The sequence below is a fragment of the Morone saxatilis genome, unplaced genomic scaffold (assembly GCF_004916995.1).
Source record: "Morone saxatilis isolate NCDOM2014 unplaced genomic scaffold, NCSU_SB_2.0 Contig0, whole genome shotgun sequence".
Classification (NCBI taxonomy): domain Eukaryota; kingdom Metazoa; phylum Chordata; class Actinopteri; family Moronidae; genus Morone; species Morone saxatilis.
The window spans coordinates 4105554-4126499 of NW_023339650.1; the positions used below are offsets into that span (position 1 = coordinate 4105554).

Consider the following 20946-nt stretch of genomic DNA (forward strand, 5'->3'; position numbering starts at 1 on the left):
TTAACATTGGAACAGCGCTCACTTCGACTGCCTTTCCTCTTGCTCGTTGAAAACTTAGAAACATACCGAGTTTCCAAAATTCTTAAGCTTCAAAGTGGTTAGTGGGACCCTCCCTCAGTGTAGCTGTCCTTTCCTTGGAATGCTGGAAAGGCTACTGTTTGGGAACAATAGGCAAGTGATAGCGATTACCTGATTTTCAAGCCATGCCTGTTGCATTAAATACCTTCCTGCCTCTGCAATGACTCCCCCAGACTGTTGCTGAAGGCCTGAAAGAGGATGTGTCTGCCAAAATGTCGAGTTATACAAGGCTTTTAATGGTCCTGAAAATATGGTGTCATGTATAAATAGTACTCAAATAGCTTGTAGACTATGTGACTTTTAGTGTACATTTTTATTACTATTACCTAGACTTTATCAGCTAATGCTGCCGGCAAAACGTGAGTAAAAAATATAAACGAGTGAATGAACAAAATATTGTTATCTTGAAATCTGCAGCTGGCACAGGCTTAAACGAAACGTAACTTAAACAAACGTCTCACGCAGCCATCGGTCTATATTTGACTCTGATTAATTACACTAGAGCACCTTGGCTGTTTTACAGTTTGCCAGTAAATTTTTCTTGTTTCCGTGTAAAACACACTTCCTGCACAGTAACACGTTCAGCTCCGTTCAGAAATAAAACAAACAGGATATTTTATATATATGGCCAGCGTCTATGTTATCGCCCCATAAATGACTCATGGGTCAACCAGTGATTACTGATAGCCATCAGTCATGTACAGTGACACAGGGTGGCCTGCAGACAGTGTCACTGACACTGTCTGCAGGCCACCCTGGCAGCCAGCTGATGCTGAACTCACTGCATCCTCCCGCTGTGGCTTCCTGTTAAACACAGTACGGGGTTGGCTGAGGCTCATAAGGGAAAGGCCAAGTGACGGTCAGGCATGTTATGGAATTTAGCGTGGTGCAACTCAACTCAACTTCCGACAGGTTTCATAGTCGCTCCCAAACCTAAACATTCACACTTGACAGAAATTTTCCTCCGCCTTGTAAAACCGATACACTGCATACACACGTCAGCTCTGTGCTGACTGGTAAGTGCTATAGGATGGTAGAAGTTCCTTTCACTCTCTGCTCCCTTTATTATTTTCTCGCTACCTAAAATTAACCTTTTGGAAAATACGCTATTTTACTGCCGGGAGTGAGATGAGAAGATTGATACCCCTCATGGTTGTTCATAATTACATAGTAAGGGCTGGGAAGCAGTTAGCTTAGCTTAGCATGAAGACTGGAAGCAGAGTGAAAAAACTAACCCTTCCAAATGTCCCAAAATCTGCATACCAGCTACCAGTTTCTAGTTTGTTTCATCTGTACACAAACCGAAATGTACTGGCAGGGTTATAATAACGCAGGCTTACGGTTTCCCTTTAGCTGCGTCCAGTCTTTATGCTAAGCTAAGCTAATCACCCCCTGGCTTCTGCTCCACATTTAATGTATACATACATTAATGTTGTTTTGGTCTTCTAATCTAACCCTCAACAAGAATAAGCACAATCCTCAAAATGTTACATTAAAGGTCCAGTGTGTAACATTTCGCAGGATCCTGATTAGAGGAAGTATACTAAATGTTCATAGGTATGTCTTCATTAGTGCTAGTAGATCACTAATATAAGAATCGTTGTGTTTCTGTTACCTTAGAGTGAGTCGTTTTTATCTACAGAGGGTCCTCTTCTACTGAGTCCACCATGTTGAACCGCCATGTTTCTACAGTAGCCCAGAACGGACAAACCAAACACTGGCTACAGATAGGGCCTCCTGCTTTGAAGGCTGTTGATGCCACTAAATCCTACACACTGGACCTTTAAGTACATTTTGTCAATTCCTTTTCCCAGGTCATTTTATCTTTTCATGCCTCCAAAAATGAATGCATTGAAGTATGACTCTTCGATTGAACTGAATTGAATTTGGAAACCACTGTTTCACATTATATCTTTACTGCAGAACAGAAAATGATGCAATTGTGTAAATACCACTAACACTACTATTGTACCACTACAATATTTGCTAATACAATTACTAATACAAAACAATGGGAAGACATGGCAGTTAAAGTTTAAACTTACTTCAATTGGATTTCTTAAGAATAACAAACTGTGACCACGACTACAGAGCAAAGACAGAGGTGTACTATAAATGATGTGATGAACAACAGAGTTGTCTCCAGGCAAAGTCCTTTCTAAATTATATTTGTCTGTTCACAGGGAAGTCTCTTTTTCTTTTCATGCCTTTCACGAGGACGTCTCATTATTTCCAAGCAGCTATGTTCCTCCCTCTTTCTTTTTCTGATTGGCCTGGCGGTGCCAACGCTGGAGTTGCTCCAACATAAAGGTCCAAGGCAGCACCTCCTGTCTAATGATGGGAGGACAGGGGACCAGCCTCCTCTCTCATTCACCTCTCAAACAAGTCGCCCTCTTCGTCTGTTCTCACTCGCTCTTGCCTTCCCCACCTTTTTCCATTTCCATCTTCCCCTCAACATCTATCTTCATCTTTTCATCCACGTGTTCTTCTTCACTCCCTTTCCAAAAACAGACCAATACCACTCACTCCTCTCCCCTTCCTCCTTTCTTTTTATTACCTCTCTCCTTGCCTTGCCCGCTCTGTCCTCTCCTGTTCTCAGCTGCTACCTCGGCTCTCCCTTCATCCCGAGACAGGGGAGGGAAGGAACAAAGGGCCCCTGATGTCTTCCTGGAGAGGTTATAAAGCAAAAGTCAAATTGTATTAGAGCGCTCCAAGCATTAGCGAGTGAGGCAGAGCCAAACGTGGACTGCCTCTCAGACCGCACTTTCAAAATAATAATTACACTGTAAGAGATGAAGCGAGGGAGACAGAGGAGCGAGGAGGTGAACGGAGGAGGCGAAAAAGAGAGGGAAGATCTGTGTTTTTATTTAAGCGTGCTGAACGTCTTGAAAGAGTAGAACCAGCTGCTATCTCCGGGCGGGGAGAAGGGGGAGCGGAGGCAACGCGATCAGTCTAGCAGAACAGATTTTGCCAGCTCAAGGGTATTTAGAGGCCTTTATCTGGTAAACAGGTCAAGGTGGGGCCAATATATCCTCACATGAACCAGACAAAAGACAGCTTTTAGCGTTTGCTTTTTCAAACTAATTGTTTGGGCATTATTGCCTTTATTTTGATAGTGGACAGTTAAGGTGGCAGGAAAAGAGGGAAGAAAGAGGCGACTGAGATCCCTGACCGAACTTGAACCGCGAACGTTGCTATTATTGTACATGATCAGTGTCTGACACCCCAAGGCCAGTGAGACCAATGCCAGATTACTCACCAGCCAAAGTGGGCACCTGCCATAGGGCCCCAGATCTGACCTCAAAAAGCCCCAAAAGCCCAGTTTCCCTGTGTGTCAATAGATTTTTGACTTAAGAACGGGTTTACTTTTAATGCTCAAAAGGTTTTTAAAAAGTTTTAAATAATTTGATGAATTACTTTATGTTAGGCTGCTGTGAAGCACCTGTGGTGGTGAGTATCTGGCGACACCGCTGGACACTACTTAGCATCATGTGTCTCTCCAGTCATCTGCCCACTGGTATGTGGCAATTAGATGGTTTTGTTATCAAACACTGAAATTCTTCTGCATTGAGAGGAAAACCAAAGAAACACAAGAGGGATGACGTGCAGCAAATGGTAAGGTACGGTAAGGACACATGGTGTGCACTCTACATGGTGCGCCCTTTCTGGTGCCTACCATGTAGTTTTACAAACAGAATTATTAAGAAAATCACGTCTCTGTCCATCAGTGAGCATAGTGTGTCTTTTCTTACAATTTAAAGGTCCAGTGTGTAACATTTAGGAAGATCTATTGGCAGAAATGGAATATAATGTATATATGTACCAATCCAAGATATAAAGATGGTTTGTGTTGGAGGCTTGAAGATAGTTGATTGTTGAGTCTCATTTTCAAAGTATCTGTATTTGAGGCCCTGGGAATGAGTCTCAACAATCAACTCTTTCTTAGCTCTGATTGGTTGTTTTCATTCAGGCCTGGTAGATTCTTGCAAATGCCATTAGGAGAACTAGAACAAGCCAGAGTATCTGTCTCATGTACTACTGTCAGGATATAGAGAACACTTCAGCAAATATGACAAAAATACTCACTGCAGCTTTAATAATGTTAAAACAAATCTACTCTTGACATCCATATCGTTAACATTGCTTCATATTTGTTTTTCTATTTTTACATTAAATGACAACCTGCAGATTTAAAGAAAACACTGCATCAGGCAGACAGAGGGGCTGGGAATATTCAAGTTTATGGTGATATGATTTTCTCTAAGATGTGTTTTGTGGTTACATGTGCTCATTCAGCTTTTCTGGAAATACATTAAAGCTCTTGTAAAGTGCCTCGATGATTCTGTAAGAGGAGCCAAGTGTCGCCTTGCAAAATTGCAACCAAAATAAACAAAATGTGCACTAAGTCATATAGATGTAGACTTTGTCATTGGTTTTCCCCAGAATCCCTATGGCCATAAATCTTGTGTTACTTCTATATTTGACAAGCGTCCATCCACTCCAAAGAAAGCACTGGCACTAAGCGATCCCCACTTGAAATACATACTGTACACAGTATTTGAAAACCACAATTGCAGGTTTATGTCCATGAGAAGCTCAAGCGATGATACTGCTGCAAAAAAATATTCCCAACAGTATCAGGTTTTGTTTGCTGAGACTCATTTAGAACAGATTCTGATTAATTTTCATGTAAAGAACATCATGAATCCCACTTGTAGGAAAATGGAACAAATTTTGTTAGCAAGTCATTTCCTTTTTTTGTTTTGTTTATACCAAATGTGAGATTACCCTTATTTTGATAGGTAACATAACACATTGATCTGTTAATGTGGAGATATTCTTCAGGCTGTGTGTATTGGGAACAATTATGTTCAGTTTTCTTTGGCGCCGCTGCCTCTGCTTCCGTTATCGCCCTTCACAGATTTAGCAGGATCTAATGCGTTTTTCCAACAGCCTGTTGTACAAGTGCCTATTTAAACAGGCTTATTACGACCGAATGATCTCATCGTTGTTGGTCTGATTAAAAAGAAAAACAAAGATAACCTTGTGAACTTCAGTACACTACAGAGTACCAAATGTTTGCCATAAGGGGCGCCCAGGAAGCTCAGTCGGTAGAGCTGGCGACCCACGTACTGAGGCTGAGTCCTTGCTGCAGCGCCCCAGGGTTCGAATCCAACCTGCAGCCCTTTGCTGCGTGTCATCCCCTCTCTCTGCCCCCCTTTCCTGTCTAGTCATTCGGACTGTTCCCTGATCAAATAAAGGCAATAAAAAAAAAGCCAAAATGTGTGCCATAAACCAGGGGTTCCCAAACATTTTCCTGTCAAGGACCCTCACAATAGATTTCTAGACCGCTTTAGACCATTTCTTTCCTTGTTGTTCCAACTACCAAAAAAATTCATAAAAGTTAAACTATTCTATTCCCTTTAACAACGCACTCAAGGACCCCTGTTGGTCCCTGGACCCCAGTTTGAAAACCCCTTCCATAAACTACTACTTGGAAGAACATTATACGACAGGTCTTAAGGCTTCTTGTCCATCACAAGTCACCCATACTAAATCCCACTTAAAGAGACTTGCCCCTTATTCTCTGTGCCTAAAAACACAGGGGATTATGGGAAATGACAGGCGGGATTCTGGAGCTTTTTACAACCAGGGGATGTGGTCACAGCATCTTGTTAGAGTCCCTTTTACTGTTTTTCTATTTTCAGAGCCTCACATGGATTAGTGCGACACATCTCACAGGTGCTCATTACAATGACCAGTGTCACCCCTTTCCTTTCCTGCTTCGACCGCACGGCCGTGAGCCGCACTGGGCTGGATTTGACACGGAGCCTGTAAAAACATCTGAGCTCTCTGGAGGATGTGAATCCAGGCCTGAAAGTACAGGAGATCCACTCTCCAGCTCCCTTCGAACCAGGAACAGGAACAGTAGTCAGTGCACCTCCTCATCATCACTCTTGTTACTCACGCACTGTGCCCGTGTATGTTTAATCTGAGTGTTAATGGACTGTTGTGGAGGCTGGACACTCTGTGAACGGATGCAATCATGATGTCCATGTGTAAAGAGGCCGGGGCCGCAGTACCTCTGTGTGTGTGTCATCAGCGTGTTTCCATGCAGCTCAATCAGTGGCTGAACTCAAGCATTGGAGGAATAGCATGGAGAGCAGTCGTGTTTATTATGCTGTATTAAGTTTTAGTCAAAGAACATCTAAGAGCGAGCAGGTGCTTCTGAGCTCCGAGAGTGTTTGTTTTACTTTGTAAAAGAGCCTGGTTTGGGAGAGCGTTTCATTAAATCCCTTTTAACGAACAGCAATTAGGCTCACTAATGAGACCCTGGGTTAGATGTATTAAGACCTCTGGTTTATCCTGCTTTTTTCTTCCCATTTTTGCTTCTTTTAGTCTTCCATCCTTCTTTGTTTTTTTTCTCCTTGCTGCTTTAAACTCACACAGATGCACACACACATACGTCAGCCCTGTCTGAGTTCACTCACCAGTGTGTCTGAGCTCCACTGCCTTCAGTCCCTCAGCCCCAGCACCCCATTGCAGGTTCTCAATGCTTCTTAATTTAGACAGCCTTACCCTTGTTCCAAATAAAATACCTGGAGGGGGAAGGCAAACTCATAAATCCACTCCTCTAACAACAACATCCAGAATGATCTCTCTTGATACTAGAGATGAGCTACTACTTCTCCTCCCCCCTGGGAATCCAAAGTGATTGATTTACATGCAGGCTCAGTCCAACTCACCCGAACAGTTTAGGAGACAAAGTAGTTCCACCTGCTGTGCCGCCATGCACGCCAGGCTGAAAGGGATAGGTCTCTGCGCCTCCTGGCTGTCAGTGCGCCAAACAAGGCAAGCACCAGAGGAAATCAGTGGTTTCATTTGCCATGAGATACCCCTTTTCTCAGTGAGCCTCCGGACATCATGGGTGGGCAGCCGCCAAACAATAAGGACAGAAATTTGTTCTTTAAGAGGGAAGGGGTTTAATCACATTGAATAAAAACATGTCTGCACTACGTTTATGAATCATGTCTGGGAGCATGAACTCATACAAGCTGCCTACCATACTGTGAAGATATCTTTCTGTTTCTGTCTCATATGACTTTTGAGTGTGGTTTCTGTGTGTACAATGTAGTCCAAAGTAGGATTTTCCTGCCTTTGACATACTTACAAATTATTCTCATTATATGCCACAGTGTAAAGTTGTTGTAGTCAACCACTTTAAACTGCGACTGGGGAAAATAATGTGCCTATATACACATTTAGATGTAAAATATTGGTATCAGTGGCTGTTCCACGTAAAAAAAAAGTGTATTTACCTTTGCACCTCCATGTCATGAATATGGCTTAACATGTTGATTGAGTCATTAACTTTGAACCGAGTGAACTTGCTGTGTCTAAACAGAGAGTATCCACCCAAATAGACCGTTTTCACGAGCCAATGTTTGTCTGCAGGACAGCGCCAAACCAGTAGTGAGAGAGGAAATAGGCTCTCAAATATGCGGTCATGTGGACACTCTAAAAGGAAAGCATACAGGCATTTTATTATTATGACAACATTTGACTTGACATTTTAGAGTCTCTGACCATGCAAGTCACAGCACTTGCATACCCAGAGTTTGACCTACACAAGTAGATTGCAGTTAGATGCTGTTAGTGCACATATATTTAGCATTTTTTTACCTTTACATTTTCATCCTTTATATATATTTCTAATCTAATTATCATCCTTTATTGCCCACAGGAAGGCTTTTTTAAATTGTAAATCTGTTTGTGAAGTTTCCATTCCTATTTTATACTTTTATTTTATCTGTTTTTATTACCCACAGTTTTTATTCAGGTCGTATGTCTTATATTGTTATTCATTTTGTTATTTATATCTTGACTGTGTGTACTATTTTATTTTGTTCTGTGAAGCACTTTCTGTGTTTTGAAAAGGGCAAATACACTTTATCATTGCCTTTTTAGTCTTAAAAGTATGCTACTCTGCATTTGACTGCACATATTGTATGAGAATGTGACAAACACAATATATAAAATATGTTCATTTCCAAAGAAACACCATTAATAAGTCTATTAATGACAGAGCTTTGCGTTGTAATACATTGCACTGTAGTCATGTCAGGCTGTCTCTCCCCCTGTGGCTCACACGTCCTTCCTCTCTGCTACTCTTTGTCACTTATTACGGGTTTCATTTGGTAAGTTCCAGCGTTTGGTGATTTTTGACCCGAGTCGAGTTCCGTTGTGTTTGGCTGTATCATAGCAACCAAAGGGGGCGGGTACGTCTGGTAGAAGTAGCGTGTGGTTTCCATGGACACCGTTGATGCCAAACTGTCGGTAAAAGTTTGGAAATAGAAGAGAAAGTTACAATACACGGTGAGTTTGCTCTTAATACGTGTTTATACCAAACAAATGATGGCAGAAACATGTAACGAGTGTTTTATTGATGAGGGACAGCTGGGAATGGTTGTAGTTCGGCTAACGTTAGCTCAAAGCTGTCAGCTAATTCAGCTCTGCTAACGGGCTAAAGCGTAAACTGTAACGTTAATACGTTAGTTAACGTTAGTTAACGTTAGTTATCTGGTTAACGCTGGTCCGTTCTGTCTACGTCGAAATTGCAAATATTCAAACTATATAATTATCTAATAAGTAATTTTAATAAAGTAAATACTGTAAACCCCGAGCCATTATTGAGTCCTTGTAGGTTTTTATTTGATATTCAAGATATTGAATGCAAGGTGAAATACATATTTCATTTAGAAAAGCAGCTCCCAGTAAGTCACTGCGGATAGAAGGCCAAACTCAAAGCTTTAAAAGAGGGTGAGCTTACTAACTGTTATAGCAAGATTTCAGGGCAAAGGAGGATTTTTATTAATATATTTTTAATGGCTTGGAGTGCGCTCTTAATGGATTAAGTGTACATTCCTCACATTAAACATATCTGCTTTCATTTTGACAGAAAATATATTAGGGTTGCAACTAGCAGTTATTTCCATTATCAATTCATCTGACTTTTTTTTCTTCTCAATTAATCATCGTAGCTATGAGATATTAGAAAATGGAGAAAAGATGACATGCTGTGATGTCTGACCAAAGGTCCAAAACCCAAAGATATTCAGTTTAGTATCACATAAAACCAATTCAAATAGCATATCCTCACAGTTGAGAACCTGCAGCTAGGTAATGTTTGGCATTAAATATATCAAACAAAATCTCACATGGCCTCTTATTTCTGTTTTCACATGGGGCCCCAAGCCAAAAGTTGATAAAATGTGATTCAGAGTAAAGCGAGGCATCATGCTGAGCTCTTAACAAGCCACACACTGTTTAAGATAGAGTTGTTTTTAACTTTTAGTTTCAGAATATCCCAGCCGGTGCAATGGGGGTATCGCTGACCAGGGCAGCCCAGTGGACCCCGGCCAGCTCTGGTACTGGCAAACTGGAGTCCACGCCAATGAATGAGTCCTTGTTGAAAGAAATCCTGCGCTTTGTGGAGCAGTTCGGCTCCCAACACCCACAGGAGGCAGAGCATGTGTTCGAGGAGCCGCTCCGGTGGAGTACCACTTTAGTGGCATCTGATTTCAAAACAGACTATGACATCAGGTTGGCCTAATCACGAGGCAGGCAGCTGGCTGGCCAGTGCTTTCAGTATTACGTGTCTGTGCAGGATATGCTGTCACCATGGTGTCCAAATGTATTTTACCTTGGCTATACTCAAAGCAGTAGGCTATAATTAATTTGTTTTTCAGCTTCACTTAGACTGAGTACATTCCTTTTTATTTCATCAGAAGTTCTGCTCTACTTTCAGTGTGTGGTTAGCTTTCTATCTCATAGCTGGGAAGCGGAGAAGTACAAAAACAAAAATACAGATTCTGATCTTCTTCAGCGTATTGGCATTTATAATCTCCCAGAAAACAAGTCCTTATAGGGATAAAACTGAATTATTACAGTTTTGTTGTTTTCTTTTTTCCTTAGTGACGCAGACGTACAGTCCCATGAGAAAGACAGTGAAGGGCGTCCATTGTTGCAGCTCTCCCCTCCTACTGTTTATGTACGCAGCTTCAGCCAGCTCTCTAAGCTAGTTCATCTGGCAGATGATAAGAACCTGGAGGAGGTTCGAGCATGTCTAGAAGGTAAGCATGATGACCACAGGATGCGATTGAATCTAATTTGCATCCTAAGTAGTCCAGCCACCAGCATACCTCCATAAACCACAGACTTAATTTGTTTGTCCTCCTAGTTACTCTCTACAACCATCCAATTATGCTGCCATTGGTAATTCTTCACAGATATGTATTTACTTAAGGGCCACTGCCAAAAAGAGATAAGGTAGTATGCATTTGTCTGACAGAAGAATACATAATGGAGTTTTTATACAGAGGGAATGTTGGTTTTGTGAGAAGAAAAAATGTAGTTCATATGAGGCCTGCTGTGTTGTTAGTTCATCGTTTATGGAAACACTGTGATCGGCCTCTCAATCTGAAGATAACTATCTTTTGCTGTTCAGAGAACAGAGACCCCGTGGTTAAGATTCTCGGTCCCAGCTTTGCCGGCATCCTGGAGAACGAAGGCGCCCTTACTGATGTGCTAAGTCTGGTAGGCAAAGAGAAAGAGCAAGGCGAGGACACGGAGGTCAAGGTCAAGCTGTTCCTGTTGCTCCAAAATATGGATAACCAGCTCCTCGGCAAGTGCCTCAAAGAGATATCCGAGTAGGTGTTTCTTCTGTCTCCCACTCCCTCAGCATTCAATCTGATTATCTATGCATCCTCCACGGCTATCCTCTTTCACTCAGGCCACACCGATTTGACTGCGACATGTGGTTGTTTTTGATTGGAATAGGCAGTGGGTTTAGAAAAGGAACCATGAATGAATGAGATGAACTGGGATGTTTGTTTTGTTTTGTTTTTCTACATTTTCATCATAGACGAGTCAGGCTCGACCCCACCGCAGTGAAGACTGAAGTGGAGCTGTTGAAGCGGTTCTGCAGTGAAGGAGAGAAGAGGCTGTTGAAGTCGGTTCGATACACATCAGGTTTGAATTATCTCCACATTTCAATGGGTTTGCGACGAAAACCAATTGCTATTAACACCAATGCTGGATATTCTGAAGTATAAAAAGTCTGTGTTCTGCCGCCACAAAGACATGGAAGTCATTATATCTGTCAGATTTTAGGTTATCAAGTCGTTAGTCAGTGCATGTTTTTTGCTTCATTGCAGTGTATATATCGTGTCCTAACAAAGCATGTGCACACCAAGTGGTATAAGCAGTCTATGGCTCCTTTTCTCAGGTTGAACCGACACCTTCTATGAAAATACTCTCCCAAACAGCCTTAAATTATGACAGTGTCACCATGTGGTTCTGTTTTTTAGTGGATGATTTATATTGCAAGTGAAACTATGGCTCTACCCCGGGCTCATGTCTTTAGCCGCCCAGGAATATTTGATGATTTCTCTTTTTGCTCCCCTGTTTCTTCCTTTAGAGACAAACTTGTTGTGACTTGATATCAGGCTGCACTACATAGTATAAAGTTTGCTGCAGGATATTTTGCAACTGCCAACTTTTTTTCTCTCTCTCTCTCTTCTTTTTAGATTACGAATTTTCAAATGGCTGTCACGCCCCTCCATGGAGACAGGCGCGTGGTGAGATTTGTTACCTTGTGATTGAGCCTTGTGACACTGAGACCCTCTACATCACCTGCAGCACTGCTGGAGTTTTCCTCAATGGGGTAAGACTAGGAAGATAAAGCACTGTGGACTACATCAGCTGCAACATTTAACGTATGTTTTCTTTTTCTGTGTGAGAAAATTCAGGGAGGTTGCTTTCTGCCGTGTCATTTCTGTTAGGCCAATCTGTCATTTCACAGTCAGTTAAGTGGCAACAAATTCACCTCTGTATGTTTGGTATGTGGTGCTCCAGTGATGTAAAAAAAAAGATGTATTCAGTGCCTTCAGTGCTTCTCTTCAATCATAAATCTTGAGTGTAAGAGGTAGACCTAACAAAAGGTAGTTACTGAGTGTAACCTCTTCCCCAACGACTGTCACAATGCCAATCTTATACAAACATCAAAGCACAGAGTTCATTTAGATTATCTTATTGATCCATCCATCGTCTGTTCATCTGTCTGTACTTTCTAATTTCTGTACCTTATAAACTTATAACTTATGAAAGCTGGAAAAGATTGGGGATGTGTCACCACTATAGCTGCCCCTCATTGATTCATATAGATATATTACTGAAGGAGCCACACAACTTCAAATATAGACAACCAGCATAATATTCCTCACCTATCAAACAGCACAATGCTCTCACAGTATATTAATCTCATGTTAATCTCTCTAATGATGGGAAGTATCAAAATGCAAATTAATGGTACAAACTCTGATCCAAATCCAAAATCCAGACCACCAAATTTCAAAACGCTGGATCTGAAGCAGCAGTCCTTCTCAATTTACACATTTGCACTTTCCTTTTTTCCTTTGTTTGACCATGTAAACTTTTGTTGAGAATTAAATCTCCTTTTGGAGAGAGACCTGGCATGGTTACAGCAACGAATCAAACAAAGGAATGAGACTATAAGAAACTATCACATGCTACAAAAGAATATAGACAATATGCAGTTAAGACGCATACACTAGCAACAGTTATGAGTTTCCCTAACTATCAAAATAAAGTTGATTCATTTAGTAGGCATTGACCAAGAGTGTTTTTTTACAGATCATTTAAAACTGACTTGAGTTGACCAAGAGTAATCACTTCTGACATTTTGAAATCCTTCTGTACAGCGGTCTACAAGATAACCACACCCAGTAATAAAGCGTGGAGCACAGTGGTATCCTGCATATACACATCTTCAGACACTGGCCATGTGCAGTCATTAAGATCAGATCATAATCTAACAAAGTTCAAACAGTTGTAGATACCAGTTTACAATACAATTCAGACAACAGCTAATGTTTTCTGTTGCTGTTAAAAGTCTCTTAATGATAATGAATGTTTGGAGCATGAGTAAAACAGGCCTGTGGTTTAATTATGATCAGATGACAAACTGAAACTCACGGTATGTTCATAAATATACCTAAAATCTGTGTGCTGAAAAACACCCACATACCTGGATTTTAAGTGTCTCCCAAAGATGAAGTGTACTATTGTATAGAGAGCTTCCAAATGCCAGGAATCTCTGGGAATGTGTTTGCAATCAATTGTAAGAGAGGATTCTGCATGCTGCAGCACCTTTCACTCGTTCACTGACTTCGCTGACAAGCCTTCTGTTTCTTCACCTGGAAGTGCTTCGACCAAGGTGAAAAAATTACAACCTTAAACCGAACGGGTGACATTGATGCAAATGAAACCTCAAAGAGCAGCAGTGTCTTAAACATAATTTAGCGGTTAACATGGTTTTACACTTCCTCTTTGAGGCTGCCTGGAGATACTTTGAGCTCTCTAACCTCAGCTATTCCAGCTGACATGTGGGTCACATTATAATTGTGGTTTTTCGAATTAATGAAGCTGTTTTTCACTTTACTTTCACAGTGCATAAAACAGGAGGGGGAGGAGGAGGAGAGTGGCTATGAGCGAACAAGTGATACATACAAAGACCTGGTAACACTTCTGAAGAGCAGATCTCTGCATTTTGCTGAGAACGCAAACAAGCAGGTACAGTGGAATACAGGCAGAACACATTAAGACCTCCCTTTTTGTAGCCTTGAATTTTTGCTCTCCAAGCAAAGATGTGTGGGTGTTGAAACGCCTCTTTGTCCCATGAACAAGGTCCTTCTCTCTAAACCTCTGATTTGATCCCTGATGCTGTGTGACTCATATTCGTAAACAGAGTTAGGATTGTGTAATCAGTGTCTGTGCTGTTCCATGCTAGTGAGCTAGTGTCTGGTTGTCACTGTGTTGAAAAATTTCTGAAGCGACCTCCTCCGTGTTTCAACATCAAAACAGCAAAGCCCCATCCCACCCACCATCCACATCCTCAACACACACACACACACAGACACACACACACACACACACTCATTTCCAGACACTGAAATATGCGTGATTTATTCAGTAGTGCTATTTCCTGCTTTAGTAATTTGACGACATAACAAATCGCCTCAATAATAGATTCCAGCTGCACCCAAAAAATCTGTTAATCATTTAAAAATATGATCTGTTTTTTTTTCTCACTCACACTGATGTTTGTTGGAAAATGTGGCATCATCACAGGCTCATCAAAGCCTTAAAAGACCACTCACTACTCACTGCCTGTTTTGTCTTTTCTTTGTTCTTAAAAGAGGGAAAGGCAATACGTATATTGTTTTTAAAAGAATGTTATTCTCAGCAAAATACAGTGTAAATATGATTCAGAAGAGATATTCTTTACCCAAAGTGCAAATCTTGCTGTCAAAGAAAGAATCAAAAGTACATTTTTCTCAGTAATGTTAACGAGGATTGACATGGAGAATAATTTTTCCCAATGATTTCACAGAACTACAAAAGACAACAGACATATTTTTACAAAAAAGGAGCTAGGATTTATTTGTACATTGCTGTAAGTGCTCAACCTTTGTTATTATCCATGCTGGATGGCAGTGTGGGTCAGCTGGTCCGCCACTTTGGTCCAGACCGAAATATCTCAAACATGGTAAACATTGTATCTACTGAACACCAGCATGTTAGCATGCTGAGATTAGCATTTAACTTAAAGCACTGCTCGCACGACTGTAGACTCTCCTTGTTTATATAGTGCACTATATTTACTCCATTTTATTTGATTGTCCAAATAGAGCAAAAACTCCCACAATGGAAAGAAAAAAGTATTGTCCATGGCATGTACAACTAAGCAACTTTGTGCTAACAATCCCAAAATGCAATGTTCTTCATTTTATAGATGTGAAAATACACCTGACAGTGAAGACACAAAATGGTGATAATTCAAAAGTGTCCAAAATCTCACTTTACGGCTCACAATAGAGTAAATGATTGTGTGTCGAGTACTGTATATTAGAGTTTAGAGTGATTTGCTAAAATTAAATTAGCGTACACAGTAGAATATCCCTTCCATTATATTTGTGAAGTTGGTCCACGTGACTTTTTTACAGTAGAAGATAGATCTGAAGGTGCTGTAGAAAGCTGGAATGGGGTTAGTGAAGACTTTAATAAACCAATGAGCAGTGCCAGGCTGAACCGTGTAAAAAAAAGACATTCAGGCTTTTATGTTTTATGACTCCTGTGTGAAGAGTGATGCCTTGAGTCTGAACCATCTAAAAATGATAGACAGCAGCAGTAAAAATTGCTGTGAACGAGTTAGTGGAGGCACAAATCATTGTCAAGGTCTTTTTCTTCTGGATTCTTTAACTCCTTTGATATGTGCCTCTCAGTGTCCTGTAACTTTAGTTTCACTCTCACTGCTGAATATTTTCTGTCTGCCTCTACGTGAGCTAATCACCTTCATATGATGGGGTCAATTTAAAAAACGCATTGCTTTGAAATGTATTTGATTGATTGCTGACGACAGCAATCAAATGCTTCAATGTGCATCCTATGTCTGAGATATTAAGTAATTGCAGTCATTCTTATGGACATGGTCCATTCCGGTTTTAATTTAACAAAGCAATAGCAGCGGTGTCTGTTACAAACACAATCTCAAATAGCTTCGGCTCAGTTCCCTGATTGCAACGCAGAGAGCCCGAACTTGCAAGGCGATAGCCAAAGATAACAACGTCTAATCTCCAAACATATCTGCTCCTTTCCAATGTGAGGAAGCAGGTCTTTTTTAACAGTTCTATTAGATCAGACAGCCTCAATCAATTGAGCAGAGGCAGCCAAAGGAGACGACGAGGGCTGTAACACAGGGAGGAAGCAGGCTCGCCTTCTCCGTTCAGTGTTGTGGATTCGTTTTGACATCACAGCATGATTGGAAATTGGACATGCTGTGTATTTGCATGCACAAGACGCTAACTGAAAAGCAAAAAAACGCCCCGATTGTAGATTTGTTTTCGTTATTCACATCCTGAAATTAATATAGACTGCCTCACTGTCACAATCAGTCAGTGGCGGCTGTGTGAATCTTGCCACTGACAGATGTTTTATGGCCACTGGCTTCGGATTTGCTGCCCTGCTGATTTTCCATCAGTATGGATCAAGTAATTAAATACAAGTCTACCCCAAACACATGTAAATAGTTGGAGTTTAGATTTTAGTAGTCAAACGCGTGGAAAAAAAGGACAAATGAAGAAATAAGTACGGTGCTAATGATTGAATGTCACCTGCTATTAAAAGAACTGCAGGCGTCAGTCCTGCTCAACGCAGCATTTGTCTTCAGGCCAGCGGTGTTTTCTGATGCAGAAAGGCACCTGTAATAGGACTTTTTACTGTGGCATGTCAAGGAATTTGGAGTGTTCCCTTCTGTGTAAGCACATGGACTTTGTCCATTTCACATATAATAGAATTAAAGAAGGGTTGGTTAGCCTAATAAAGTCAGACTGTGGGTCTGTGGTTGGGTGAATTGACTTGTATGTTTCCAATAGCAGGTCACTTTGTGTTTTATGAAAAACAAGTCTTTGGAAAAGCGATTGGGCATGCTTGGCTCTAGCTTGTGTGTGAACACAAGCCATAGAAATACATCTTAATTCTTTTTCCCTGCCCTTAAAAATGTTGAGCCCCTAACAAACAATGACAGTCTGAGCTATTTCTGCAGAGCAGGTGTCTGTGATTAAAAACTCTCCTGCCTGCAAACCATTCATATGTGTCTTATTGGCATTCGTATATAGGTTGTAAAGTTTGGTATAAAGACCTTCAAAACTTCAAAAAAAAAATATATATATCATAACTGTATAACAGTGACACAAAGGCGTTACTTTGTCTCTGCCAAACTGCAAGGTTTTAGGTGGAGGAATGTACAGAAACAATAAACTTTTTGATATTGTTCAGCCAATTAACAGAGGGGGACCTCTTCTGCGTAAAGCTTTGGGAAAGTGTTATTTTATTCCAATGCCTCAATAAAGACTGAATTGTTATGCAGGTCTGCATATTGTTGAGAAAGGGCTTTTATGTGAGTTTTATGTTTTTCATGTGTCACTGATACAGCTCTGTAGTTTTTATATGCCTCTTCTCAGAGTGAAATGGCGAACACTTTGTCAGACATTAAAACGTAATGTGTCTCAAATAATGACGAGAGAGGCATCATGTCAGATGACTGGTGGAAAATGTGGCGCTCAGCTCCACAAGAAGCACAAGTGGACATCAGAATGACTATTTTGTTTTAATAAGCATCATTGAGAGAAATTTACAGCCCGAATACGTACGGTTTTACAAACGAAATTTATTGTGTATCTCACCACTAGAATTTTGGTGCGAATTGAAAGAGATCTTTTTCCTCGCTCCCCAGCCTTTGCCTTTTTCCACTTACCGACAGGATTTTGCAGCTCAAGAACTTCCATCAACACAAAAGATCCAGCATGTGGAATCGGTTGATGCGGAGGAACAAGGCCAACCCCAGAGGTCTTACGAGCAACAGGAAAAGAATGTGCATGAGAAGGCGAGACAACAGCATACGCCGAACAAGGCAGGCGGCGAGAAGAAATATGAACCATGTCCGAGATGGAAGAATCTCGGTCTCATGTCTCCAAGTGGGTATGTGATAATTCCTCTCGTAAGATGTGTCCTGAAATATCTTCAGGCTACCACGTAATGTGCGTGGCGGGGATCCCTTTCGTTGAGATGAGCTTTAGATGACAGCGATGCCAAGCCCTTCGTCACACGTGCTCAGTGTGTCTGCCAGCGGTCACACATTATAAAGAGATGGTTATATGGTTTATAAATTTTAGGGCAAGTTCAGATATCCCTGATTACACAATGATCTGAGTTAATAAATACGTTCACAGTGTGGAAACCCTTTCTGCCCAATTACAGACAGAAATGTTGGGAAAAAGTCTTTAAAAAAATCCCAAAAAGATCTATCACATATGGTCTTTGATTGATAAATAGATCTAGCAAGGGCTGAGCTGTTGCAGCTGTACCTTGTGATAACTATACCCATTTGAGGAGAATCTGGCTCATGATAAAAGTATCTGAATTGCTAAAAAAAAAAAAATGCCTGCTGAACCCTTGTCTAGAATTGTTAAATAATGATTATGTTAGAAAAATAACCATTTTCAAAATAGAAGCAGGCATAATGACTCTTATTTCACATCATTATAGTAAAGCAGAGGAAAAGAAACCCGGTAAGAGCTCTGGAGAGGAGAAGTCTGGTGAAATACAGAAGAAAAAACTGGGGCCGGGAGCCAAAAGCAAGATGAAAGCGGAATTCTCTGTGTCCTCTTTACCAGGACGTCCGTCCTCTCAGAAAATGTAAGTGTCCCGAATTGGTTCTCCTTTGTGAGGATGTATAATCTCTGCAGATGGAGTTACCTACTGTACACAAGATTTAGGAACTGATAAGAAGACCTAAATGCTGTTTTACCAGACCACTGGTGACATTTGTAGTGGAAACCTGTGAATATATAATCCATAGTGCTGAACAAGAACCTATGTAAAAAAGTTTTCTTCCTCCAGCTCTTGGCAGCTATAGCTCCTCAGCTGTCTCCTTACTTGCATCTGCCAATGTACACAGACTGCTAGCGTCATAAATTGATGCTAGCCACTGTTTACTGATAGCATTCTTCACTGCTCATCAGTTAGTGTAAAGGCAATAAAGACGCCAGGGTGCTTTCACTCAATCACAGTCATGGCTGCACACCTCCCAGGACAGCGTGTAGGCCTGGCAGCTTTGTGAAGGTCTTGTTCTGTGTCCATCATGTTGCTTCCTGGAAAACACTCATATCGGCTGTCTCCTTCTGATAATACGCTCCCCTGGCAATGCTATCTGTATGTACATGGGAACTGTCTCTCAGCGGCCCCATTTGAATGCGTACCAAATTTCATTGCTCCACAGTGCCCAATTTTCATCATACAGTTATCCAAGTGGCCTGAGCAACTTTAAAAAGCCATCTGCGTTTCTGTTTGCATCAATAGGCTAGCAAGGGTCTTTGCTCTGTATATGATGAAGACTCCAGTCCTCCCATGACATTATTCCAATCTTTATTTCCATGCTGCTCGGATTCTGAGGAAGTTCAAACTTGACACTTGAATCTCAAAATCCTTAATGGGTCTCCTTGTGTGGGATGACCGGACTGTTTTTCCGTTTAATATGCAGGAAAAGAGATTTCATGATATTATATTCCATCCCTTTTGTCTGGCTGTGTATTGTGTATTTGTTACACTATCCCACACCTTTGTAGATTGTTATCTGAGGTCTAAATGCACTGTTATCTGCTTCTTGTCTGTGCAGTAAGACCCCGGCGGGAGCCGCGCCAGTGGACGCTTTCAGCGAGAGTTCATCTGAAAGTGAGGAGGAGGAAGAGCAGCCAGAGCGCCGTCCAGAGAGTAACACAGACCTGCCTTCTGAATATTGGCAGATCCAGAAACTGGTCAAGTACCTCAAGGTATGGGAATATTACCCTGCACACTGCTGTTTCCTTCCTCTGATTGATTTCAACCCAAAAGTGATTTGTACAGAGAGCTACACTACTGCAGGCAAAGGCAGGCCACAACTGACAGGAAACAATAAAGCCCATGCTCTTTTCCATTTGTCATCTGTGCTAGAATTTTGATGCCTCGTCAGAAAAACTTCTTCAGAATTGCAGTGCACGGAAAATAATATTTAGACATGGAGGTGTAGGAGAACTTGATGCTTGGTATCACGAAAAGCTAATTTTCCAATCACATAATCGCACCTGTCTGTTTTGCCTCTGTCATTACCAAGGTGCCACTCAGCAAAAAAGACGATGTCAGATGAAATAAAGTGTAGGTTGCTTCCATTTCAAGCGGCGCTTTGTAGGAAGACGCTTATTGAAGTGGTTGGCTCGGCTCGTGGATTCCTGGTTTCTGACACAGGCCTGTTTGGTTGCACATGTGAGCCAAGGCACAGGGGGAAAGAGCTGTCTGACGGCAGCAGCTGTACGCACTGTTTGCCCACACCGCATAAGCATAAAAATGAAGCGCGCTCGTGATAGGTCTGACAGGGCATATGGTGAATATTAATGTGTCAAAACATGGAAAGAAAAGAAGAGAGGATAGAAATGCCAATGACCCAGACTGGCTGGGAATACCTCCGACCACTTGACTTCAGAGATTACCCTACCTCACTGAGTGGTCTCTATTATCTATTTATCTGGACAGTGTCATTCAGGTTATATTAAAACAGACTACGTTTACTTTATTTTGACAGGAATCTGTTTTGTTGCACGTTGCAAACCTGTCCTCTTCTATTTAACAGTAGAAACACCTTAAATGCTGCTTCAACTTAAAGAAAATGAAATGAGTTAATGTTATTTCAATGTGTAACAATAGTCTACATTACATAGTTTTGGATTTCTTGATATTACCAACAGATTTGTGTTCTGTGGCTTGGGTACTAATCATTCAGTAGCTCTTTTATAGAAAACACTGCTGTAAAGTTCAACTCTAGGTAGATATTTTTAGCTTAGCAAAATAGAATATAATAGAAGGAAATTCCCACTCTAAAAGTAGGCTGCTATTCATTCCCAGAAAGGAAAAAATAAGATGTAAATGATATGAAAGAGGCAAATTCAGATAAAAAAAAAAAAAAAAAACCTCACTGGTTTGTATATTTTATACGTTTCAGCGGGACTGTGGCGTGAGCTCCAGGGTTGTGTGTGTTCCTACTTCAACAAGATGCAGCACTGCAGTAACCAACATGTCCCAGCCTTCTATCTGTCTGGAAACCACACAGCACAGTTATTTATGGGGTTTGTCCAGTAGTCATTTTATAATATCATTACCATCAGACGCTGAAACCTACCATGAGCCAAGTTAAATATC

The 20946-nt window shown here is 41.1% G+C and overlaps 1 protein-coding gene across 2 annotated transcripts in view; it reads left to right on the forward strand.

The window, feature by feature from the left end:
* armc4 (armadillo repeat containing 4) overlaps nt 1-20946 on the forward strand; it is a 53435-nt gene that overhangs the window by 4810 nt on the left and 27679 nt on the right. Inside the window, exons 1-10 of one of the 2 annotated variants that reach the window (XM_035654925.1) lie at nt 7876-8454; nt 9434-9681; nt 10054-10211; nt 10586-10787; nt 11003-11109; nt 11667-11803; nt 13609-13731; nt 17480-17697; nt 18265-18414; nt 19394-19547. In XM_035654925.1, the coding sequence (XP_035510818.1) occupies nt 9458-9681; nt 10054-10211; nt 10586-10787; nt 11003-11109; nt 11667-11803; nt 13609-13731; nt 17480-17697; nt 18265-18414; nt 19394-19547 (1473 nt within the window). In that variant the 5' untranslated portion in view covers nt 7876-8454; nt 9434-9457. Of the gene's footprint in view, nt 1-7875; nt 8455-9433; nt 9682-10053; nt 10212-10585; nt 10788-11002; nt 11110-11666; nt 11804-13608; nt 13732-17479; nt 17698-18264; nt 18415-19393; nt 19548-20946 lie in introns of those variants that run through there. The other variant, XM_035654933.1, reaches the window with a different exon arrangement.